General features: G+C 32.5%; 3 protein-coding genes and 1 pseudogene across 3 annotated transcripts; 2 read left to right on the top strand and 2 right to left on the bottom strand.

Annotated features, from left to right (window-relative positions):
• Positions 1 to 200: 200 nt before the first annotated feature.
• Positions 201 to 4,684, bottom strand: LOC105131180 (uncharacterized). The gene is made up of 5 exons (XM_011034023.1): positions 4,060 to 4,684; positions 1,773 to 2,274; positions 1,436 to 1,637; positions 838 to 1,344; positions 201 to 711 (listed from the first exon to the last, which is right to left on the bottom strand). The coding sequence occupies exons 1-5, from the start codon at positions 4,463 to 4,465 to the stop codon at positions 376 to 378; spliced, it is 1,953 nt and encodes a 650-aa protein (XP_011032325.1). The 5' UTR covers positions 4,466 to 4,684; the 3' UTR covers positions 201 to 375.
• Positions 4,685 to 10,812: 6,128 nt separating this feature from the next.
• LOC105131178 (alcohol dehydrogenase-like) lies at positions 10,813 to 14,089 on the top strand. The gene is made up of 10 exons (XM_011034021.1): positions 10,813 to 11,216; positions 11,559 to 11,695; positions 11,800 to 11,846; positions 11,980 to 12,305; positions 12,393 to 12,475; positions 12,588 to 12,663; positions 13,031 to 13,092; positions 13,179 to 13,274; positions 13,384 to 13,545; positions 13,819 to 14,089. The coding sequence occupies exons 1-10, from the start codon at positions 11,147 to 11,149 to the stop codon at positions 13,933 to 13,935; spliced, it is 1,176 nt and encodes a 391-aa protein (XP_011032323.1). The 5' UTR covers positions 10,813 to 11,146; the 3' UTR covers positions 13,936 to 14,089.
• On the bottom strand, positions 14,061 to 15,688 carry LOC105131179 (serine carboxypeptidase-like 50). Its single transcript, XM_011034022.1, has one exon. The coding sequence runs from the start codon at positions 15,664 to 15,666 to the stop codon at positions 14,287 to 14,289; it is 1,380 nt and encodes a 459-aa protein (XP_011032324.1). The 5' UTR covers positions 15,667 to 15,688; the 3' UTR covers positions 14,061 to 14,286.
• Positions 15,689 to 20,113: 4,425 nt separating this feature from the next.
• On the top strand, positions 20,114 to 22,956 carry LOC105131177 (alcohol dehydrogenase-like; annotated as a pseudogene).
• Positions 22,957 to 25,364: the final 2,408 nt, after the last annotated feature.

Here is a 25,364-nt window from a genome sequence, read left to right as displayed (position 1 = left end):
TTTGAAAGTATATTTAAAAAAAAATGTTAAATTATTGTTTTTAAATATTTTTTTATAATTATAATATATTAATATAAAAATTATTTTAATAAATTTTTATATAAAAATATTTTTAAAGATTATTTTACACTATAATTCGAAACATGCATTTATTGGAGCACATAGTTGAGAGAGAAATATTATGGATAGACAGCAGCAAGTAAAAATAAACTGTAAAAAGAAATTAAAAAAAAAATGTGTATATTTTCTTGATATACATACACATATATATCAATGTGATACTAATGAATACCTCAATAGAAGAAAAATTGACATGCCAGCATGACTCCACACAGGAACACTCAGTAGTAGCCAACAGCAGGAGGTGGAGTGGTACTAGACTCGGAAATACAAGAGGTCAAGGTCTATTTCCCGAGGAATCTTTCGTTGGGAAGGGAATTTGGGAAGCAGATTCGCAATGTGTTTAGCCCTCGTAAAATATGACGCGAACTTGTTGGTGTCATTATTGTTTTCTTTGTCTACTGGGTTCTTGAATTCCTTGTTTCTGAACGTCCAGCTACCTGTTTTCCAATTGAAGTGATACAGTGGGAGGAATCGCTGGCCATAAATGGCTGTAAACTCAATCGCAGCAAGAATGAACTCAAAATCCTCACTTGACATGTAGTAGGGGAAGCTAACTCTTGTCCAACCTGGCTTTACTCCAACATAACCCTGCAATTGAAGCATTGGAGTATTAATTAATGGCATCAAACGTTGACATTTAGTGAAATCACAGCATCAGTTCTTTAGCAGCAGGTGATTGAATGTTGTCGAGAAATATTAAAAGAACTATCTTACCTTATTTATGGCAGATCTGAAGGCTAGGGAGCGTGGCTCATTGACAAGGAGCAAACTATGACCGTAGGGGCCAGCACAAGCACAGCCACCTCTAGCTTGAATACCAAATAGGTCGTTAAGGAGTGCTGCGACGAAAGGTCCATGAAGAGGCTTGTCCCTTTTGTTTCCTATCTCTCCCCACATGTAAAGAACCTCATCGTTGGTGTTTTTGCTATCAGTTGTGCTGCTCTCATGTATCATGCTTGTTGAAGAAGAGTTTGTGGTGGAGTATATGAGGAAGGACAGTATAGCTTGTCGCTTAGCAGTAGTGTTACCTAAAACCCATATATTCTTGTTTGGGAGAAGCCTGTGGAGTGCCTTTGCGATGTACATATTCTCTTGCTCTTCAATCACTCGGTGGCTAATGTATTCTTTAACCCAGAAAGCTAATGCTGCTCTAATGGTTTGAATTATTTGAGGAGTTCCTCCACTCTCTCTCTCCTCTATGTCATTCAAGTACAATGTATGCTGCAATTGATGAAGAAACTTTAATTTAGGTTGACATCTCATTTTTTATCCCATTGATATGAAGCAAATAGAGGAAACATGTAAGGCATACCTTTTCACAGTAGCCATTTACAAAATCAACAGTCCCACCTCCACAAGTTGATGGAGCTGAGGATCCTAGCTGATAAAGGGCTTTGCTCATCAGAAGTATTCCCGGTGATCCTGGCCCCCCTAGGAATTTGTGTGGGCTAAGGAAAATCGCATCATAACCATCAATCTCTCCGGATCTCATATCAATTTTCACGTATGGACCACTGCATAAATATATACATGTATAAACCAAGAAGTTAATGCTTGATGATGCAATAAACAATTGCAATGTGTAAGTGCATTTCACGCATAAATGGTTAAAAAAGGAGAAGGAAAAACAAGAATAAATTTTTTGTTACCTTGCAGCAAAATCAAAACAAGCAAAACCACCATGTTGATGAAGAAGTCGAGCAATTCCTCGAGTATCCGAGAAAATCCCAGTCACATTACTACAAGCTGAAAAGGAACCCAAAATAGGCCTGTTTGCATGTTTATATGATTCAAGTCGTTGCCTTAGATCTTCAATGTCTATCAAGCCATTGTCGTCTAAACCTATCTCAATTACTTCTGCCAAGCTTTGCCTCCACGATAGCAGATTCGAGTGGTGCTCATAAGGACCAACAAAAACCAACCATCTCTCTTCGTTACTTAGGCATTTAATTAGCCTATCTCTCAAAGTTGATGGCACAGCAATGGCCATTACTTCTTGTAATCTCTTAATGGCTGCGGTGGTGCCTGAGCCACAAAACATGATTGCGTCATCTTGGCTCCCACCTAAGCACTTCTTGATATATTCGGCAGCTTCATGCAACATTTTTGTGGTCTTATGTCCCACATAACTGTCACTAGTATGTGTATTACCTGCACACATTAATTCCTAATAATTAACGACCGAAAGATAAATTTATTTTAACAAGAAAGCTAATTAAGAAAGTTATAAAAATGTATGTTTTCAAGTGAATGGTAGAAATCCAAGTGTCGTTAAATTATATTTGCACATAAATTAAATTCAAAACCAATCTGTTGACATTAATTTAGAGCATGTATATCTCAGGGTTCTGTATATAAATATGAACATTGGATGCTCTACTTGCGCCTTGCTGCAGCCCAAATTTTTTTTTAAAAACAAAAATAATATATACACAGATTTTTTTAATATGTTTTAATAGCTAGTAAATTTTTAAATAAAATAAAAAAATTATAGATGGACTAAAAAAACTCCAAAATTTAAATGTATAACAAAAAAATCATTTAAAAAAAAATCTCTAAATAAAATGAAATAGAGAATGATTATTAATCTACATATAAATAAAAAAATGAATAAAAAATATTAAAAAATAATTTAAAAAAAATTAAACGATATCGGACCTACTTACTTAACCCATTTGTTAGGGCCCGCACTACTAAACCCTTTATTTATTTGTTATATTTGAGGTGGATGACACCAACACAACAACATACATTAATTGAATTTATCAGATGATGGCTTTTTAGATTTTGGCCATGTAGAATGGTTGGAAAATCAACTTTTAAGTTTTTTTACTTAAAAAATAATTTTTAACCTATTTTTGAATTAAAAAATCTTACAAAATTATAATAAATCTATTCATAACTTTAAAAAACAATAAAAAAAACTGAAATCAACCTAAAATTAAAAATGTATCCAAGCTCAAATTTATCTTTTCAAAAAAAATCTAAAATAAATTTTTTTAATAAAATAAAAATATTTAAAACAAATATCAATTATTTTAATAATTTAAATCAATATCAAGAATAATTTTCATTTTCTACTTTTAAAATCCAGATAACCTTTCTCTCTTCTCTCTCAACAAATAACTAATACGGGGAATTTGTGTGGATGGATGGACAACAGCAACTACTAGGGGAAATTCCCACGCGTTTTAATATTTAGGATAATATGGGCGCGCGCCCACAAAAGAAGATACCGCAAACAACAATCTATACCAAAAAAGAAAACAACAGTGGCAACGTGTTTGCTAACGAAAGGAACAGCAGTGTCTTCAGGAATAAATTATCGCTGCGAAGGAAATTGAACGATCTTCAAAATCGTAAAATAAAATAAAAAATAAAAGATTTATTTCATGCAAATGGTTGCAAGAAAAGAAGGAAAAGATGCAAAATCACCCGATTGACGCCATATGAATGTACTTTCTTAACTTGCCAGGAATTCTGGTCAAACAGTGCTCGAAGAAACTCAACGTTCTTTATTTACATACATTTTTTATTATTTTAGAGAGTGATTTGAGGTAGTTTCAACAAAAACTAAATAAAGAATTGATTTAATATAATATAATAAAAAAAAATTATTTGACTCGCAGCTTGTTCATCCAAAAAAAATCCAGTTTAATTTAGTTTAATTTTTTTCGAATATCGTTTTAATTTTTTATAAGATAATTGGTTGACTCGCAGCTGGTTGAACCTTTCTAGCTATCTATGATCAGGGACTTGGGTTCCATGCAAAAAAAACTACGATGCTCTTAATCTTGCATATTCAAATAGGATTATGGAATTAAGCTGGTTTCAAGCGTGAATCCTGCTCTTGCTGACTTGAAAATGGAAAGAAGAAGAACTATCAAGTCTATATATAGCAAAAAAAAAAAAAAAAAAGCAATAATAAGAAGTTACCATAGAAGGGGAGGACGTTGTTGATGATAAAATTCTCGATATAGCGAAGAGATCTCCCGGAGGCAGTATGATCAGCATAGGTGAGTCTTGTCTTTCCAAATGGAGAATCAAACTCTACATCATCACCAATGATTTGAGAGCGCAACCATGCTAGCTTTTTATCAGTGGTACTGTTGCTCTTCGGGGCACCAATATCTAGTGCCCTAAACGATTTCGAGCAACGGAAACGATCTTTAGCAGAAGATGATATCAAAGGAGATGACGAACTACTAATACCAGTAGGTGTAACTGATGGTGAGTCGTCGTTTGCCAAGATGGTAGAAGTCCAAGTACTCTTCGAGGGCATAGCTTGAGCAGTACTAGGAGTGGCCTCTCTCTGCATGGATTGCTCTAGCTCCATCTCCATGTGTTACAGAACTACAAGGAGATGATGATAAGTGAATGGTAACCGGGTTGATGATGAATAGGAGTTTGACGAAAGAAGAAGAAGAAGATGATGATCCGATGATGATAAATGGATTATTTATTTGGAGAATGCTTGAAAATTAAAGAGTAGTTATAGAGAAATATAAATATTTTTCCTGTGGATCAAAGGAGGCGGCAAAAGCTAACGAATTCGAGAGGCTTGTGCGCGTCAATTCCACGTTTGGCCAGCCCGCGGTCTACGACCCTCTGTATATAAAAAAACCACGCCCATTGAAATGTTGCTTCAGTTGCCTTCAATCTTTTAGTTCGGAGCCCAATAATTAATATCTCGAATTCTAATTAATTATGATGGTTAATAAATTCTGCTCTTTTTATTATTGCCATTCGGATTCAAATACTCTAGGATCTTGATCATAGGAATAATTACATGGAAAATTTTTGAATTTTTCTAATGTTTAACAATTATTTTTTACATTCAGGGTCAACCCAGTTTTATATTAAAAAAAAATATAAAAATATCCATGTATATCTCTCATCTTTTTCTTCAATCAAAATTTGTAAGGGTATTTTAGATATTAAAGACTTATTTATTTTTTTGTTTTAAAAAATTAATTTTTTATTTTAAATTAATTTTTTTATATTCTCATGTTAAAAAATAAAAAATTATTATTATTATATATTTTTAAATAAAAATATTTTTAAAAAAAATTATAATTATACTACCAAAACAATCCTAAATCAATCATAATAGCAAATTTGTAAAATTTTAGAATTTTTTTTATTGAGCTCACGAATTCTTGACTTGGAATATAAAGCGAAATTAACTGTATAAATAAATAATGATATGTGAAGTGCGACTTTTTAATACCAGAATGAAAAATTTTATTGACTTCAATTTTTTTTTTATTGAGCTCATAATTTCTTCTTTGTTCCAAATTGAACAGCTTATACTAATCCTCTGCCCATCGGTGTTAGTCGGGGTGGATTCAAATTAATTTCTATCCTAAATGAAAAAAAAATATATAACTTCATTCTCTATGCCTTTTTATATATCATAAACTTTTTTAATTGAGAAATAAGATGATGTTATTTATGATTTATAAAATAAATTTTAAGAAATAAGTTAGTAAATAAAAATAAAATTAGCAACACTAATTAATGACTAAAAGCAAAAGATAATGCATACACAAATCTTTTACATTCATTATACTTTTTTATTTTATAAGTTTTTGATAATTTTATATAAGAGGCTAATTGTCATATTTAATAACAAATGATTTTTATTTTTATAAATGCATCATGTAAATACAACTAATTTATATAAAATATAAAAAAGAAAAAATATAGAAACAAATTAAACTAATCCATTCCAAGCACTAAAAAAGAATGTAAAAAAGATCAATCACCATTTTAAAAATAAAATTAAACTAAATAGTTTAAAAAATAAAAAAAAAATGAAATTAATCAATATTTAAATATAAAAAATAATAAAAAGCTCACACTCCTGGCCTCTAATAAAAAAATCCTGTATTTTTTTGCTGATATTATTTTTGTTTTTTTTTTTTTTTGTCTCAAGAGCAAACAATATAATATTCATTCTTGTCTTGGGATTTTGTAACTGATGATATGTCACCGGATGATAGGTCGCCTGATGTGGCATGCAACTTGGATAATTTTTTGGTGATAAAAAAATAAGGGCGGGGGACCTAACTAACTTATCCTGTCTTGAGTAGGACAGCTTACACGTGTGTTCTAAAAACCAAAACACGGCACACACTTGGGAAAGATGGAAGGCAAGCTTTCTAATTCGTAAATATTTTGGTTGTCTTCTTCAACTCCATAACTACCCGGTTCCTTAATGGCGGCATGGTGTCCTTCACACGAGTCCATCCCCTCCACTCAAGGGCAGTTTACAGTTGAGAGACCCTTCCACTCAAGGGCACTTTAGAGTTAAGACTCACAATTCTTCATCTTATTGTGTGGTTTGGCACTTTGCATGGAAAAACTTAGGGAAAGGAAATGGCAACAAGCTGCATTTTTCCATTGGGCCATGCCACGTGGCCAGCCCGTAGTCTCTGACCATCTGTATTGCTAGCCAGAAAAAAATGTATTTCCACGCGCTTTATTTTTTTTATTTTTTTAAAATATTTTTAAAACCAACATATCAAACTAATTTAAAATAAAAAAATCATAATTATTTTCAAAAATATTTTTGATAGGTAAAAATAAATGGATCTTTAGTGGCTCAATAAGACATTTGTTTTAGTTTTTGTTATCATTATAGTTTTCATATCACGGCTCTGAAAATATAAATTATTTTTATTTATGTAAAAATTATCCAAAAACGCCAGCAGATTGGAAGAGAAAGAGAATTAAAAAGGCGAACTCATTAGTCCTCGAAGAAGACGGAGTAGAACAAGGCTGTTGATTGGCCAAATTCGCAAGCGCCACGTCACAAACTCGCTTGAAACGCGTGTGTTCAAAATCTGGAGCTAGCCCACTTTTAATTAAAGCATAACCCGTGTGCCTTAAACCTTTTTTTTTTTTTTTACTTTATTGATATATAAAAATATAAAAGTTTTGGATTGTTTTTTTTTTTTCTGGGCTTGAATATTTTTAGCTCGATATAATTTCATGTTGAACTATGATTGGTCATCCGATGAGTGCATGATATCATAAGAAGTCATTTTAATATTTTCTCAATGAAACCATTAATTTATATTAAAAAATGAAAATATAATAAAATCAATACTTTATCATTATAAAAAAAACTTGACAATTCAGAGATGGTCGGTGCTTTATTATTCTTAAAAACTGTGAATATAATGGGTTATGATCAATGAAACGGTCCTCAATGTTGCGATTGTAACAGCAATTTTATAAATTTTTTATTTTTCATTTTAAGTTTATTTTTCATTTTTAAATATTTTTAATATACTAATCTTATTAAGCAGAGGAATCATGTCCCTCATCAAACTTATAAAATAAATCATTGATTCTACAAGATTTAATAACTTATGTTTTTTTAAAATTATTTTTTAATTAATTTTTTTTAAATAAACAATACTGCAATGTTGAGATATTTTTTTTTTGATACCTTAATAACTATATAAAAAAATATTAAAATAAATTATTAACTCTAAATCCTCATAAAAAATTTAAATTAAAAAAATCAATAACAAAAAAAAGCATGGATTACTAATATAATTCAAATGAATATAAGAAAACAATGTTTCCCTCCACCTAGCTTTATACTTAATTAATATTGCGTCCAAAAAAAAAAAAGGCACTTGTGTGTAACAATGACTTCTAAACCTATAATTAATCCAAGAGCTCAACATATGAAGTAACGTGTGATTTTCTTTTCATAAAAGCTATGTATTGTATTTAAAATTTTTATTTTTATTTTTATATTTTTGGATCATTTTAATTTATTGATATTAAAAATAAATTTTAAAAAATAAAAAATATAATATTTTGATATATGTTTTTTTAGTAATTTAAAAAACAATATGCTAATCACTACCTTGAAATACAGGTCCTTGAAGATTTGCTTAACATAGACAAGCTGTTCTCCAACTATAAAGCATCTTAAGAAATATTATTTGTTTATATGTGCCGTCTAGCTGAAGGCATTCAAATGTGCTGGGCGAGTCCACAGAGCTTCCATCCATAGAATCCCGAAGAGTATATAGCAAGAGAAAGATAACTGGAAAAAAATAAAAAATAAAAAAAGAGAGAGAATTAATTTCATTCTTTGCATCTGAAATTGGTTTTGAATTTTTCTTCTTTTCCAAACCTATAAGGTTCTTTTCCTCCATGTAGTTTCAAGGAACACAATACATACTCTTAAAAAAGAATTTTCCAAATATGGTTTTTAATTGTTTTTCAAACATCAAATCTAAAAGTATGTAATAATAATAATATTATTATTATGCTCGCCACATTAGAAACTATCAAAATTAAAACAAAAATCCAAACATTTAACTTATTATATACACCTTGACCAATAGAATCAATTTATTATTCAAGACCAACTTATATATTCAAGATCACCTAAATATAAGAAAAGCAGGCCAAAAAAGGTTGTTTAGGCTTGTTCTGGTTTGTTCACTAGCTTGTGTCAAATCCATATAATAGAGTTGCGTTTGTGAAATTTGTGTTTTTGAAGTGTTTTGAGCTAGTTAAATTTAAATTTATTATAAATGAGATTAAAAGTTTGAAAATGTTTATATAAAACATATATTTTTTTCATCTAATTTACTAAATTATTTTACATAATTTCTTAAATTATTTACTAAATAAGGTGGGACTAAAAAAAATAGAAGAAATTATATATTTAGAGTTTCCATCCCCATTGAACCATAGTTAAATCATTTCTTTTTTTTTGTTCTTTATATATATATATATATATGTCTAATGGAAATCTTTTGTTCTTTATATATATATATATGTCTAATGGAAATCAGCTTCAATACATTAAGATTTGAATTCATCTCCATTCTATTCAAAGATATACCATCTAAGTTAAAATCAGAGAATTCATTATAGTTTTATTTCTTAAAACGTGATTTGAGATTTTGAGATTTCAAATATTGACTTCAAAATTATTCAACAAATATATTTATTTTTTTATTTTTAATTAGATATATTTTTTAATTATAATTTTAAAATCTAACTCGAAATTAATACTGCACAAAAAATCATGGGTTTGAAGGATCGATGCTGACCCATGTCTTGGTTTTTTAATTTTAAAGTTGGAGTGGATTTGGGGCGAGACACAGTATAATTTTGGGTCAATTGGTTTTGTATTCTCTTGGGTGGGTCCATTCACTATGCTAACATCATCACAGAAGGCCTTACAATACGATGTATATTCTATGCGTAGCCTCCACTCCACTCCCACTCGCAGCACACGACCCCGAGTCTGGGCCCGCTGAGTTTTAACTTCAAGAAAACAAAAGTGGGACTCTAAAAGTAGCTTTTGAGAAAAAAAAAAATGTTCGACTAGTTGAATAATTTTTGTTTTTTATATTTAAATGTACAAATAATTATTTTATATAAGTTAAAATAACTTACTCACCTGTCTATGAAAATCTGTTTTTTTTTTTATTTATTTTATATATAAAAACCCATTTTACAACACTTTTAATTAAACATGTCTTTCAAAACCTCCTATTTTTTTTTTTTAAATTCATAACTAAAACTATATTATTTAAGTTTATTTTTTTAAACTATAATCACAAAAGTTATCACAATATTATATTAAACCTATTTCAAGTTTGTTCATCAATATCCCATTTGAGACTCCATGCAAATGATATTTACTATTTATAATAGTTGTTAAACTTGACATAAAAAATATTAAAAAAGGATCTAAATTATTAGGTTATGAGATAAATTATTGGATAAGTTAAAATCAATTATTTTTTATTAAAATAATGTTATTTTTTTTTAATTTTTACCTAGTCAATGATAAATCAAGTTTGATTAGATTTACTAAATTTTATCAAGTCAATATTTTATTTAATTTAATTAAAAATGGTTAAATTTTATTTTTTGTATTTGTATTTTTAAAAATAACCGTACCGTATACAGATATACTATTTACTTTCCATATCTAACAATTATAACACGTACTTTCCGCTAGCATGTGGGATTCACGTGGAAAATATTTCTTAGAAAAATAATCCTTAAATGAAATTCAACATTTAATGGGGTCCTCTTTTTAAAAATAAATACACATAAGAGACGCGTGGTTTGTTCCAGTTGGACGAAAATCTAATTTGAATTAATCTATAAAGATTTCGGTCGGACGCATATATTCATCTTTCTCTATAATCTTTTGCTTTGGTTGATAAAAAAAAAAAAACCCTTTAATTTACGTAACATTTTATTTAATCCTTTAATTATGACAATAACCATCTTCTTTGGATGCCGCTTTATGAGTTCCGCCACCTTTTTATGTGGTGAAGCCTCGAATCTCTTTAAAATGGAAAACCAGGGAACAATCATGCGTGTTCCATGGGAGCCAAGACATACAATGGAGACCCTGGATTTGCTTGCTCCCATCTATTCATCACACCCTACATCTCTTTTCCCTTTACAGCTAACGCAACTAGCGGTGATCACTGACTGGCAATCACAAGCCCACATAAGCTCTGTTTTTATCAAGAGAATCAACCTCGTGCCCTCATCCATCCTTTGCTAAAATATTTGTCTAAATTTTATTTTTGATATGTGGATTGAGCAATATAGGAAACAATTTTTTATTTTTTATATGTTTAACGAAAGAGAAATATACACATAAGTATTTTGGAAAAGAATAAAAACCATGTAGGCACGCAGAAAAGGAGATTCTAGCGAAAATGTAATGAGGAAGAATCGAATGATTCTCCATAATATGTGCTGCATTCATTTTCTGTTGCACAGACGTTATGGAGGATTTCAGCCATTTACCATTGTTTGTCGAACATCTTTAAAATGTATTTGGAATTTCTCATAAGAATATAGCTGGTAGAAAATTAAAGGCCAACTGGAGTACTAGATTCTGCCGCTATAAATAGTGAAACACCCCCACAGAGCTACTTCAGAACTCAAGAAACAGAGGAAAGTGATCAAAGAAAACAGGTTTGTTACGTCAAGAGAATAACGAGAAAGAATGGCAAGCACTGCTGGTCAGGTTATGCGAAGAATGGCAAGCACTGCTGGTCAGGTCATACGTTGTAAAGGTAATAGACAAACTGCTATTACAGAGTATGTTTCCTTCTGCCTTCTTAAATCTTGGGAATGAGATTGTTTTTGCGTGTTTAACAGTGCCAGATTCTTTTTTGTTTATGAAAAATCTTGTTTTCAACCAGACGGTGAGATCAAATTGTGTGGAGAATTAGAGAACTCACTCATAATTACTATTAAAAAAAAAATAATAAGAAGAGGAGAACTAGATTATGAATTTGATTGATTTAACTGTAATTTTGGCCTTTAAAAATATGATATAATGTTTTTTGAACGATGCTTTAATAGGTCAATGTATTTAATTTTTTTTTTTAAATGATGGGATGGTTGTATTGTAGCTGCTGTAGCATGGGAAGCTGGAAAGCCACTAATGATAGAGGAAGTGGAGGTGGCACCACCTCAGGCTATGGAGGTTCGTTTGAAGATTCTCTTCACTTCTCTCTGCCATACTGATGTTTACTTCTGGGAAGCCAAGGTATGTGATTGCTACTGAATCATGCATGTGATCTTGTTTATGCGCTAGCGTTTCTAGTTGTGCTTGCAGAGATTGATAATATAACATTGGTTTTAAAATTGCAGGGGCAAACCCCATTATTTCCTCGCATATTTGGTCATGAAGCTGGAGCGTATGAATTTGAGCCATTAGTCATTGCTTGCTGAACTTGGATTATGCTTTTGTTTATTTTGATAGTGATGAATTGGGGTGACTAATTCGATAATTTTTGCTCACGTCTCCATTTTTCTTTTGGGGTGGTGTAGGATTGTTGAGAGTGTTGGTGAGGGTGTGACAGACCTCAAGCCTGGTGACCATGTGCTTCCCGTCTTCACAGGAGAGTGTAAGGAATGCCGACAATGCAAATCAGAGGAGAGTAATATGTGTGATCTTCTTAGGATCAACACTGACAGAGGGGTGATGCTGAATGATGGCAAGTCTAGATTTTCAATTAGAGGGCAGCCAATTTACCATTTTGTTGGTACCTCCACCTTCAGTGAGTACACTGTGGTTCATGTTGGCTGTGCTGCCAAGATCAATCCAGCTGCTCCACTTGACAAAGTATGTGTCCTCAGCTGTGGAATTTCTACAGGTTGGCTTAAAACAGCAATTCAATTGTTCTTACATGAATACAGAATTTGTTACCTTCTTTTAATGAGGATTTGGTTTTGTGCTGTAGGTCTTGGTGCCACTTTGAATGTTGCTAAGCCAAATAAAGGCTCTTCTGTGGCCATTTTTGGACTCGGAGCCGTTGGCCTTGCTGTAAGTTTCTTTTCCAAAGCACTAAACAAAGGAATTTTTTCTATCCATTTCTGAATTCAGATGCTAGGCCGCTGCTTATTTTAAAACTGCTTCTATTATATGACATGATCAGGCTGCAGAAGGGGCTCGGATTTCTGGCGCTTCAAGGATTATTGGTGTTGATTTGAATTCCAACAGATTTGAAGAAGGTAAACCAAACATTTAGTAAAATCCTATTCTTGTTTCATTTGCCTTTGGGTTCTTTATCCATTCCTGCCTTAACTTGTTGGCTGCATTACAATTATGTAGCAGACATATGGTGTATCTAAATCTACTCAGTTACTGCAAAGAAGTAAAAAAAAACAGAGAGAGAGGGGGGGATCGAAATGATGTCCATAATAGTAAACACAGGATGCTGCACAGAGGACTTTAGCACTGTCAAGTAACTAAGACGAAACTGATATGCATATCATCGAGTATCTTTGCTGTTGTTTCCCGGTGATAGTACTGACATATTCTGATAAGAAATGCTTAATATGCTATCCAACAGCTGATTTCCGATGTTTCTTTCAACAGCCAAGAAGTTTGGAGTGACCGAATTTGTAAATCCAAAAGATCATGACAAGCCTGTCCAAGAGGTTTGTAAGAAGAGAAATCATGTTCGTGGGAAAGGGTTCAAGCAAACCTATTGCTTCAGCTCTAATTTTGATTTTTCTGTCTTTAGGTGATAGCTGATATGACTAATGGAGGAGTTGATCGAAGTGTTGAGTGCACAGGAAGTATCAGTGCCATGGTTTCCGCATTTGAATGCGTCCATGATGTAAGTTCGTGTGAAAACTGTTCTAGCCATTAGCCTTTCGAGAAGAAAGAAAAAAACCAAATACATCAAAAACACCTAAATCAGTTTCACATTTTGGATTTCTTTGCAGGGTTGGGGTGTTGCTGTACTAGTTGGCGTGCCGAACAAAGATGACGCTTTCAAAACCCATCCAATGAATATATTGAATGAGAGGACTCTCAAGGGTACTTTCTTTGGAAACTATAAGCCACGTTCCGACCTTCCTTCCGTCGTAGAAAAATATATGAACAAGGTAAGTTCAGTCCCCACTAATCAAATTCAGTAGGTGCATACGTTCCTAATCATCTCTCCACATCCAGCAGAATTGTGGTTTCTATTAGAGTAGATCGGAAGCAGATCTGTATGTGAAGTTTCTCAAACTAACTAGAATGATCTTTAACAGTGAATTGCTTTCATTTAAAGAACATGAACATTAGCAATAAAGTAGCCATTCCTCCTCTGGCTTTGAAGCATTATATCACAATGCAAAACAGTCTGTTATCCTCACTAGTTGTAGTATGTACAGGAGCTGGAGCTAGAGAAATTTATCACCCATGAAGTCCCCTTCTCTGAAATCAACAAGGCTTTTGAGTACATGCTCAGTGGAGCTAGCCTCAGGTGTATCATCCGGATGGATGCATAAGAATGGTCTGTTCTTAGTGTGAGACGAGCCAAGAAATTCACGTTTCAGATTGCGAATTAAACAAGGCTGTTAGAACTTTACTTTCGCTTATGATTTTCTTGTGCAAGAACTGCCTATTTCTGGCATTAATAAATCATAGTCCGACTTGTATTTATCACTATATATTTCCAGCATGATAGTCCATTACTCTGGACAAATTAAATCATAGATGAACATTGTTCTCAATGTTCATCTATTTCCTCGATCTATTTGAAAAGGCTTCGAGGAAACAAAGATTCTGTCTTGATATTCACTACAAACAATTGCCTGAAAGCCTAAAAAATCCATGCGAATTTGATTCAAATACTAATTTCAGAGTGCGTCCAACAATCCTGATGCAGAATCCTCCTCTTGCTCACGAGTAAAGACTCCTCTTTCCAAAACCCAGTTCTCTACCATAGCCTGAGAATTTATTGCCTGGTCAGTAGGCACAAGATGTCCAGCTCCTAACACCAAGGCATGGCTCAAACTCCCCCACTTCTGAACATACCCGGCAAGCTCTCCGTTCACTTTCCATATCTTTCTTTCAGCCATCAGAAACTTCCCTATTCCCTCCCATTTCATTGTCTTAATCCAAGCTTCAGTGGAAACCACACCCACTCTCAAATCAAGATGCCCTTGATACAACAATACCTTGGTATTCTTTACCAAGAATTCCACCATGTACTTGACACTCTTCATCAGATCTTCATGCAATGCTTCCCTCACCATTTTACTACAGTGCTCAAAAACTATAGATTCATTTGCACTTAATGCCTTCTTCACCTCGACAGATTGCAAAAACTCCGCAACCAACCTTGTCTCGTAAGGCATTCTCCTAGTAAAGTCATACATCGTAGCTAGCCCTGTCATGTTTTGCAATAAACTCAAGACCCGACTTCTTGCATTCGTTGCCGCACTCCAATTTCCCATTTTAACTAACTTAACTGACTCCTTTTGACCTTCCTCTAATTCCCTCTTTTGTCTTTCATTGATAAAACCAGAAAAGTAAGCGTTCACAGCATGAGTTCTCACCTGTGTCACAGGATCTGTCAACCCATTACCTATAGCAACACCTTTCAGATTTACTTGCTTTGACACAGGCAGCTTCATATTCTTCTTCAAAATGTAATGTCCTATTGCAGGAACATACTTTCCTGCATAACTCTCACCAGTTATATAGATCGAACGAGTCTTGAACACTGGATCTGATTCAAGAAACTTAGTTATTGCAGAAAAAAGATGCTTAGCAACAGTGTTTTGATCTCTTGGTATTTCTTCATGCTTAGCAGCAATACTAAACCCAGTTCCTATAGGATTATCAAGGAAAAGGAGGCCAAAAATGCGGTTCCATGAGCCTAGATTGGGTTGAAGAGTAACGTTTTGTTCTTCGGAATCAGAAACAACACGATAAGGGCCCAGTTCGAGGAAGTTCCCAACCATGGAGGAGCATCCAGGACCACCCTGAAGCCAGATGAGAAGTGGGGTTTGAGAGAGAGGTGAAGTTGGGTGTTGAGCTTCATAGAAAGTGTAGAAAATGGCTGAGTTGGTTTTCGGGTTGACTGGGAGGTACCCAGCTTTTGTAGGTAGCGCTTCATTGGGAAAACTAGAGTTTGAAGTGGGCAGGGTTGGTGTTGTGGCTGAAGAATTGTGGTGGAGGAGGATGAGGAGGAGGAGGAGGAGGAGGAAGGAGGCTGATGCTGTTGACTCCATTTGTGTAAGACAGTTGATAGAGTTGGTTCGGCCACTTTCTTATTTATTTAGATAAAATTTAAAAAACAAAAGAGGCGTGGCTACTTTATTTTTTTAAGTAAACGGTGTAAAGATTAACTCAATCAATAATAGTAAAATCAAATACCTACAGAATAAATTAGATTAGAATAACTTAATAAAATAATTCATGAAGAAAAATTTAAAATAAATAAAATATTAAATGATAAAATGATAAAATTAAATTAAATTAAATTAAATTTTTTGAAATGATAAAATTAAAAAATTAAATTAAATTTTTTTATCAAACATAAAAAACAACCAAAAAAATAAATTCCAAGAGTGCCGGCCTCCACCTGAGCCTTAATTAAAAAAGGTGCACCTAAGCCATTGGCCCAGCGGTGGTAGGCATCTTGCGCCTTCTGCTGCCATGGGTTCGAGCCTTGGAGTTGCATGTCTGTCAGCCCCACGCTGTCTTACCTGCCTGCTAAAAAAGGTGCTCCTAAAGTATTGCCCAGCGGTGGTAGGCGTTTTGTGCCTTTTGCTGCCATGGGTTCGAGCCTTGGAGTTGCATGCTTGTCAGCCCCGCGCTGCCTTACCTACCTGCTGGGTTTGCAGGGTGTTCAGTAGGCCGTGGGGATTAGTCGTGGTGCGCGTAAGCTGGCCCGGACACCCCACATTAATAAAAAAATAATAAAAAAAAAGGCGCAGTGAATATGTCAACTCAAGCATATGGACTTAAGCTTTGCTTATTTTTTTTTTAAAGCAATCTTTTTCTTTTAACGATAGTGACTGGATTTTAGCGATTAAATGGTCACTAAAATAAAAATCAGGGCAAGAGTTTTTCTTTTTTAAAAAAATTAACTTAAAATTCAAAAACTTTCTAATGTTAAATTTATTTTTTAAAATATTTTAAATATAAAAAACATTTTTTAAATTTTTTTTATTAAATAAAATTTATTTATATTAAAATCAATTATTTTTATGATCAGAATCAATATCAACCAATATTTTTTTAATATCAAAATTTAATAATATTTTTTTTTAAAACAAATAAAACTTTATATCAAAATAAAATACTTGAAAAGTTATGATTTGAAAAATAAAATGATTAAAACAAACATTTTATCATCAACTTCGAAATTTTCACTTTTTCCCTAATTTTGTTATTTTAATCCTTTACCTTTTAATTTCTTCCTTTCCAAAAAGTTCAATGAATAGATTGAAGGAAAAAAGAAAAATTGTGGATTCTTCTAGACATCATCTATGCTTTCTAGGTTTTTCCTTTTTTTTTTTTAATTTGCATTTTACCAAGAGATTTCATATCTGAATTTCATTTTTTTATTGATAATATTTAAGTAGAATTAAATTATTTATATAAAAAATAACATTAATGTTTGCTGAGTTATAATTTATTAATAATTATTAAATAAATCAGTTTATCACATAAAGATATGGATCAACAGATCATCCTGCACACCAATCTTTCCACTTCTTTGTCTCGCACCCTGTTAAAAAAACAATGGTATCGAAGTCTCTTGTTCACCTCTTCCCTGCTTCTTCCCCTGCCCAAGGCCATGGCAAATTAAATTATTATTTTATTGGTGATATAGCATCTCTAGAATGATATTAATCTTTATTTTCCCCAAGGTTTTGATGTCTATGTTATTATCTAATTAGTGCTTTAACAAATTTTAATAGACAATCATTATAAATATTGTGTCGTTATTAATTAATAAATAATTTAATTGATAAAAATTAAAGTTATCATTTATTGTTCCATAGTCTCTAAGTTTATTATTATTTATTTTTTTAGAAAAAAAATCACTTAGGATCAGTGGAGTCAAGGGTCAGGGAGAATCGAAAAGTTTCATAAATAATAGACCATTGTAAGACTTTAAAATTACATATTTTTCACCAAAAAAAGAGAGCATAAATACGTGTTTTTCATCCTTCTATCGAAAAATTATTACACGGATCGAAATTATATGAACTAGAATTGTTTGACCAATGATTTGTTATTTGTTCTTTTATCATTCAAAAGATATTTCAAACTTAAATTTTCTGAAAAAACCAAAAACAAAAAGAGAGACAATTGTTAGTTGAACTGCAATAGATTAGTTATACAACGTATTATTACAATATAATGACGACTTCCTACAAGAAATATTTACAACCAATTACATGTCCGGCATTCTTCCATTGCATGTTGGATAATTTTCTTTTTAAAAAATAATATTCATTAGACGTATATGTATTTAAAAGAAAAAAAATATTAAATAAGAAAAATTAATGTGAAAACAAAAGAAATAAGAAAAAAAATCTAACTTGTATTAACTTATAAAACTCACGTCTTGAACCTTTTAATTAAAATCACTAAACATGAAAACAAATAAAGTTTAATTTCTAATAAGTTAAATATTAAAAAATAAAATAAAAAATCAAGTATATAAAAAAATCTAAAAAAAATAATTAAAAAAATATGTGAATCTACTTGAGCTAATCTATTAAATTCAAGAGTTATATTATAGGATTCAAATAATCTATATAAAAAAAACAAGAAGTCTGATCTATAAACAAAAAAAATTGACACCTGGTAATGAAATTAAAAAATACAATAAGTAAAAAAAAATGATGCGAACCCATGACCAAAACCATTTGACTATAAACAACAAATCTTGAAAAAACATAAAATTCAAATTTTAATAAATTAAATATCAAATGATGAAACTAAAAAAAATAAAATCAATTACAAAAAAAAATTCAAAAGAAAAAATAACAACTAGAAAAATGAAAATCAAATCTGAAAAGAAGAAAAAGAAGAGAATGAATAATATTGTATTGAAGGGCTAAATTGAAAAGAAAAAATAATTTTATAAAATAATTAAAGAAAAATAAAAACCACCAAAAAAGAATAAAAACCAAATATATAAAAATAAAAAAAATTTAATTAAAGAATGAGATGGAAAACAATTACAAGTTTACAAAAGAGGCAATGGACAATTAAAAAAAAATTAAACAATTAAAAAAATGAGCACTAATACTTAAGTATACTTAACCAATGTGATTGCTTTAAAATTTTAAGTATTAGGCATGAATATCAAGAAAAAAGAGAGAGAAAAGAAAAAAAAACATCGGTGATTATCCGTCCATTAAAACCAAGTAGCTACTAACTGCCAAGAGTAATTAAATGACATGGTAAAAACAAATTTTTACCCTATGTATGAGAGTGTGCGCGCTCCTCCAAACAATTTTATTATAAAAAACTAATTGTAATTTTTTATTTTTTTTATTTTAAATTAATATATTTTTGATATTTTTAGATTATTTTGATATGTTGATGTAAAAAATAATTTTTAAAAAAATATTATTTTAATATATTTTGAAATGAAAAAACTTTAAAAATTTTAAATACTCTCCAATTATCTGATTTTTTGATTTTTTGTATTTAAGAGTATTGAAGGGATTTTACTATTTAAAAAATAATATCATTGTACCCCTAATCAAAACAACACAGACAAATTAATCACGTGTAGAACGAAGATTAATTTACCCCTGAGCTTAGTTTTCTAGGGTCATTTGATGAATGATAAAATCTTCTATTACAATCTACAATAATATCTATCTCCAGTTCTACATTATTTTGTCTAGCACAGTATATGTTTTCTGGTAATATGATTATGTTGTTTCAAATGAACTAAATTTGATTGCCAAGAAAGGCAAGTGGTCTCATGTTCGAGCACTTGTGAATGCGGCAAACTTTCTTGGGAGAAGATTCCGTCTTGATACCCATGGATACCTTGAAGAAGAATCAAAGAACAACCAATTTGATTAGGAGTTACAATGATAGAAAGATTTTTTTATTCATTGAGGAAAGATTAGGATCAAAAGAGTCAAGAGGAAGATGAGTTTTTAAATCCAACTTCACTAGAAACCAATCCTTCTCGTTAAACAGATTGATTATTAATGGCTGCTAGAGTGGGAGATGTATATATATAAACTAATAATAAATCACAAAACCACAACTGGAAATATAAAACCACCAAGTCTAAATAGAAATCAATCCCTGATCATGATGGACGGTTTCAAATTGAATTTCAAACTAGGAAAATCTTACTATCATTTCTTAAAATCAAGTCCACAAAGTTTAAGGTTGCATATTACTAGGGAAATCCAAGTTTTCTCACGCCTAGCATGTAAGTTATATTCTGATTATCAAAAACTATTTGATATCATGGAAAAAACAAAACTATAATCCATGCAAATAGAGAATTTTCAGTAAAAATTGAAAGTAAAAGGTAGGAAAAATTGAAATGGATGGTCATACTATATGTATCAAAATATGTTCAATAGCGGACTTAATTGTAGTTAGCTCGACCCACAAAAAAACAGAAACAGGGAATCAAGAGACCATGGAGCCGCAGGTCCGATGCAGAGGACACAGTAAAACAGCAGAGATCGTAGATGGTTTTTCTCCTTAAAATACTTGAAATCAATGTTTAACCATAAGCATGACAGAGACACGCATGCTTCTGCTACTATAAGAACCCACAAAGACAAACCTTTCTCTTCATAACACAAGAAACATAAAGTTCGTTCAAGCCAAGAAAGAATATGTCAAGCACTGCTGGTCAAGTCATTCGTTGCAAAGGTAACTGAGAAAAGCCACTTTACTTGGTTCCTGTTTTTAACATTTCTCGTTATCTTTTGTCACTTAAATAAAGGGATGCGTGTAATCTTCTGTAGCTGCTGTGGCATGGGAAGCTGGAAAGCCATTAGTGATGGAGGAAGTGGAGGTGGCTCCCCCACAAGCTATGGAGGTTCGTTTGAAGATCCTCTTCACTTCCCTCTGCCATACTGATGTTTACTTCTGGGAAGCCAAGGTGATTAGCACTTTCTATTACGATTTGTTTTTATAATCTGGGTGGTTCCTTCTTGTGTTCTTAGAGATTGATAAATAATTAGCATGGTTAATTTGTCATGTTGCAGGGGCAAACCCCATTGTTTCCTCGCATATTTGGCCACGAAGCAGGAGGGTATGAATTTGATCCATTAGTTCATTAATTTTTGTGCTCCTTCGATAAGCTCATTTTATGTTGATAGTGAGGAATGGGGGGGACTGATCTGATATTTTCTTTTCTTGTAGGATTGTCGAAAGTGTTGGTGAGGGGGGGACAGACCTGAAACCCGGTGACCACGTGCTTCCTGTCTTCACAGGAGAGTGTAACGGTCTTCACAGGAGAGGGCAAGGAATGCCGACATTGCAAATCTGAGGAGAGTAATATGTGTGATCTTCTGAGGATCAACACTGACAGAGGTGTGATGTTGAATGATGGAAAGTCTAGATTTTCGATTAGAGGGCAGCCCATTTACCACTTTGTTGGTACCTCAACCTTTAGTGAGTACACTGTGGTTCATGTTGGCTGTCTTGCCAAGATCAATCCGGCTGCTCCTCTTGACAAAGTTTGTGTCCTCAGCTGTGGCATTTCTACAGGTTAGGGGCGAAACCCAGTTCAATCTTTCTTCTATGGATGAAGAAGTTTTTGCTTTCTTGTAATAAAGATTCGTTTTTTTGGACTTGTAGGTCTTGGTGCCACCTTGAACGTTGCGAAACCGAAGAAAGGCTCGTCAGTAGCCATTTTTGGACTAGGAGCTGTAGGCCTAGCAGTAAGTTTCTTTTCCAACACAAGATTAGTGAGCGATTTTCCTATTCAGAAAGTGGATGCTGATGCAAAAGATGTTCTTGTTGTTTCTATTTCACAGGCTGCTGAAGGGGCTCGAATTTCTGGTGCTTCAAGAATCATTGGTGTCGATTTGAATTCCAATAGGTTCAATGAAGGTGAGAGGAGCATTTACTGAGATCAAATTTCAATGCATCCACTGCTGAGTTCTCCTAAAAAATTATATATTGACTGATATATATTGAGCACAGTCAAATAGCCTATAACATGAAACGGATAAAAAATTAAGTAGCTTGAGTGTTCGTTCTTGGTAATAGTGTTCCCCATTGAGTCACGTTCTCTCTGCTGTATTTGTAACTGCTTTCTGATGTTCATTCTTGTTCTTTGTCAACAGCCAAGAAATTCGGTGTCACGGAGTTCGTAAACCCAAAAGATTATAAGAAGCCCGTTCAAGAGGTTAGTGAGATAGTGGATATATCATGTTTTGAGAAACAAGCGTGTATGGATCTCTCAAGTCTGTTCTAAATTTGATTCCATGTCTTTAGGTGATAGCTGAGATGACCAACGGAGGAGTTGATCGAAGTGTCGAGTGCACTGGAAGCATCAATGCCATGATTTCTGCCTTTGAATGTGTCCATGATGTAATTTCCGATGATTTCATTTCAGTCATTGAATTGAAAGTCAAAAAGAGAATCACCGAGTTAAGATGCATAACATTCTTGACGTTTTGCTTGCTTTGCAGGGATGGGGTGTTGCTGTACTTGTTGGTGTGCCCAACAAAGATGATTCTTTCAAAACCCATCCAATGAGTTTCCTGAATGAGAAGACTCTGAAGGGTACCTTCTTTGGCAACTACAAACCGCGCTCCGACCTTCCTTCTGTGGTTGAAAAGTACATGAACAAGGTATATCTGAGTTCCCATTAATCTCACTCGGTATGCAGTATACGAATATATTTCTGTATATGTAATCGAATTATGGTCCTTGTGAAATTTCTTCGTGGAAACTTGAAGGTAAAATTAACTGGTCGAAACATCAAACTAAAATGATCGAAATTGATTACTGGGAATGAAACTTCTTAGCCTTCTTCGCTAGCACAATGCAAAAAGCACTATGGGGATAGCTCTGGCTGCTACTAGCTAAATGTACCAATGGTTTTGTAAATGTGAGAGCTGGTTCCACCACACTACCAAACACAGGCTCAACGCCATAGCTCGGATCTTGAAACTCTTGTTTGAAGAAACAAAACAGTAGCTATTCCTTTATTCTGTTTTGATGCATTCCACTGTTAAACTTACTAGCTGTAATGTCACAGGAGCTTGAGCTGGAGAAATTCATCACCCATGAGGTCCCTTTCTCAGAAATCAACAAGGCTTTTGACTACATGCTTAGTGGAGCAGGTCTCAGGTGTATCATCCGCATGGAAGCCTAAAAGAAGACTGGTTTGTCCGTCTGAATGTGAGAAGGAAACAATAAAATCATGTTAAATGTTGAACAAAGTTGGTGATGTTTTAGTTTCTTTCATTAAATTTCTTGTTTTGTAATTGGCACATTAGCTTCCCAGTTCAGGCATGTACATATAAATGAAAGCTTCAGGTGTTTTTCTGACTTCAGCTTCTTCAGTTTATCTCCTTCAGCTTGTGTCTTTCTAATTCTACTACACATGTCTTTGACTGTATTTCCATTTACCCACGTAGTTTTTGCTGTCTTCCTATCTCATAGATGTCTTTGTATGCGAGTAGAAGGGTCTGTGTTTTTCTTTTTCCGTACAGAAAAATTCAGCAGTAAAATTTCCATTTGTTACTTGTCTTTTAAAGCAATCTTTCTAGTTTGGTTTCTTGTCAATTTAGTTGGCAATCTTGGGGTAGTAAATCGGTGTCACTATGTTTTGTTGACCAAGCATGTCTCAAGAAGCAGAATTAGTTTTTATTTGTTGTTATTTTCGTGGCCATAACCAGTTTTTTTTTGGTTATGTAACAGTAGAACCTGATATGCAAGGAGGTTTTCTTGCAATTCAGTTTTATTTCTATTGTATAAATAAATGCTTTGATATTCAATAAAATTATCATCTTCTGCATCTGAAGAATTAAAAGACCTGCTTTCTTTTGTATATAACCAGTATCAGAGTTGATTATCTTAAGGATATGTGAGATTAAGAAAGCCCAAACACAATTTCTAAATACTTATCACTTAACACTACACATCCAATATGAATTTAGAAATGTCATTCATTGTAATTGCACCTCTAGTGCTTGATGAGATAAATTATCAGGTCTGGACCGTTAGAATAAAAGTCTTTGTTGATGCTAATAATATATAGAAAACTATTGAAAAAGTATATAAAGTTCTAACCTTGTCAAGCAATTTAACCACTGCACAAATAAAAAAATCACAAGGAGAGAAAGTAAAAAAAATTAAAAGCAAAAGCAACTTTGTTTATAGCAGTGTCACCCATTATTTTCAACAAAATAATAACTCTAAAACAACCAAGAAAACTTAGGATTTTTTTAAAAAAAGAATACGAAGGAAATGCTAATAAAAGGGATGCAAGTGTTGAATTTTGTACGAGAATTTGAGATGGATGAAAGAATAAAAAACATTTAAGGAATATGCTAATAAACTTGGCATTATGAACAATGTAAGACTATTGGTATTAATTCTTCTGATTTTAGAATTGTTCAAAAGATCCTAATAATAATTTTTAAGAAGTTTGAGATAACAATCTTTATACAAATACAAGACTTATAAATTATAAATATATCATGCAACTTTTAAAATAAAGATTCATAATTTTTACTCTCTACTGCATATATATTTTCATAGTATCTCTCTCTAAAATATTCTTGTATTTTTCCTTTTTAAAAATATATTTATTTAAGTATCAGAGAGTTTCCACCTCCATAAAAAAAAATCTTTTGCAGGTACTAGCCATAAGTTACCTTGACCTCCTAAACATCTGGTATAATTATAAACCTCCTTGTAAAGGGAGGGAGAATTGATGAAATTATTAGACCATTTGATTAATCAATTATCCAACTTGATAGCCATATTCCTAGGCTACCAGAATTTTTTAGAACTTCATCGTATATGCTTAATACATTTCGCCTTGGTAAATCTAAGGTGAAAGGATATCGCTTATGATGTGTTAATTCCAAGTCATATAAGTTTATTGTTTGAGGGATGTGACATTTAAACAGTCTATTATGCTTAACAAGAAAAAGGAGTCTACTAGTGTTGATTTTGAGATGGATCGGGGTACTAACAAACATGTGGAGCTTAAGGTTAAAGCTTCAGACACAATGCAAAAATATGTTCCAATTAAACTTGTTGATGAACTAGTGTGTTGTAACCCAATTTTAGATTCACTAAAATTTTTTGAATGTTATTTTATCTTATTATTCATGACAAAAAAATATAATAAATATAAAAAAAGAAAAAAAAGAGTCTAAAATATATTTTCTCGAGTCGACCGTATCTTTCTACCAAAATCGAGTCCACCAGGTCAATACAGGTTAAACGATGTCGACCGGGATGAAAAATGAGTTTTGGGCTGTTTCGGGGCAAAACCGTCATTTTCTGTCAAAACCGAGTCCACCGGGTCAATACGGGTCACACCATGTCGACCGGGATGAAAAATGAGTTTCGGGCTGTTTCGGGGCAAAACCGCATGTGATTTTTTGTCTGATTTCATTGGCTATAAATAGTCAATGAAATCAAGACAGAAGAGAAAAAAAAGATAAAAAAATCATTTTGAATTTGAATTCTGAATTCGAGCATTATTGTTTGGTTACGATTGAGGTATTAGTTATTTTTCTTATACTTTTTCTGCACCCTAGTACGATATTAATTTTTTTTTAACAAATTAAAAAATACTAAAAATATCCCAACCGTTAGATCTAATAGTGTTTAGATCTGATCCTTTGATTTCTTAGGATACAATAGCCTTTACCACACCAGATTAAAACCCAAATCAATCTCAGCCTTTCAAATAATCTGACCTTCGATACTGTTGCGCCACGTC

The sequence above is a fragment of the Populus euphratica genome, unplaced genomic scaffold (genome assembly GCF_000495115.2).
Source record: "Populus euphratica unplaced genomic scaffold, PopEup_1.0 scaffold103.1, whole genome shotgun sequence".
NCBI lineage: Eukaryota > Viridiplantae > Streptophyta > Magnoliopsida > Malpighiales > Salicaceae > Populus > Populus euphratica.
Note: the sequence above shows the minus strand (reverse complement) of the source record. Positions and strands in the feature narration are given on the sequence as shown.

Coding starts and splice junctions, on each gene's coding strand:
- LOC105131179 (XM_011034022.1), bottom strand. CDS start 15,666: ATGGAGTCAACAGCATCAGCCTCCTTCCTCCTCCTCCTCCTCCTCCTC.
- LOC105131178 (XM_011034021.1), top strand. CDS start 11,147: ATGGCAAGCACTGCTGGTCAGGTTATGCGAAGAATGGCAAGCACTGCT. Junction 12,306..12,392: donor CAGCTGTGGAATTTCTACAG/GTTGGCTTAAAA, acceptor TTTGTGCTGTAG/GTCTTGGTGCCACTTTGAAT. Junction 13,093..13,178: donor ATGACAAGCCTGTCCAAGAG/GTTTGTAAGAAG, acceptor TTCTGTCTTTAG/GTGATAGCTGATATGACTAA.
- LOC105131180 (XM_011034023.1), bottom strand. CDS start 4,465: ATGGAGATGGAGCTAGAGCAATCCATGCAGAGAGAGGCCACTCCTAGT. Junction 2,275..4,059: donor CAACGTCCTCCCCTTCTATG/GTAACTTCTTAT, acceptor TAATGTGTGCAG/GTAATACACATACTAGTGAC. Junction 712..837: donor TCAGATCTGCCATAAATAAG/GTAAGATAGTTC, acceptor CTTCAATTGCAG/GGTTATGTTGGAGTAAAGCC.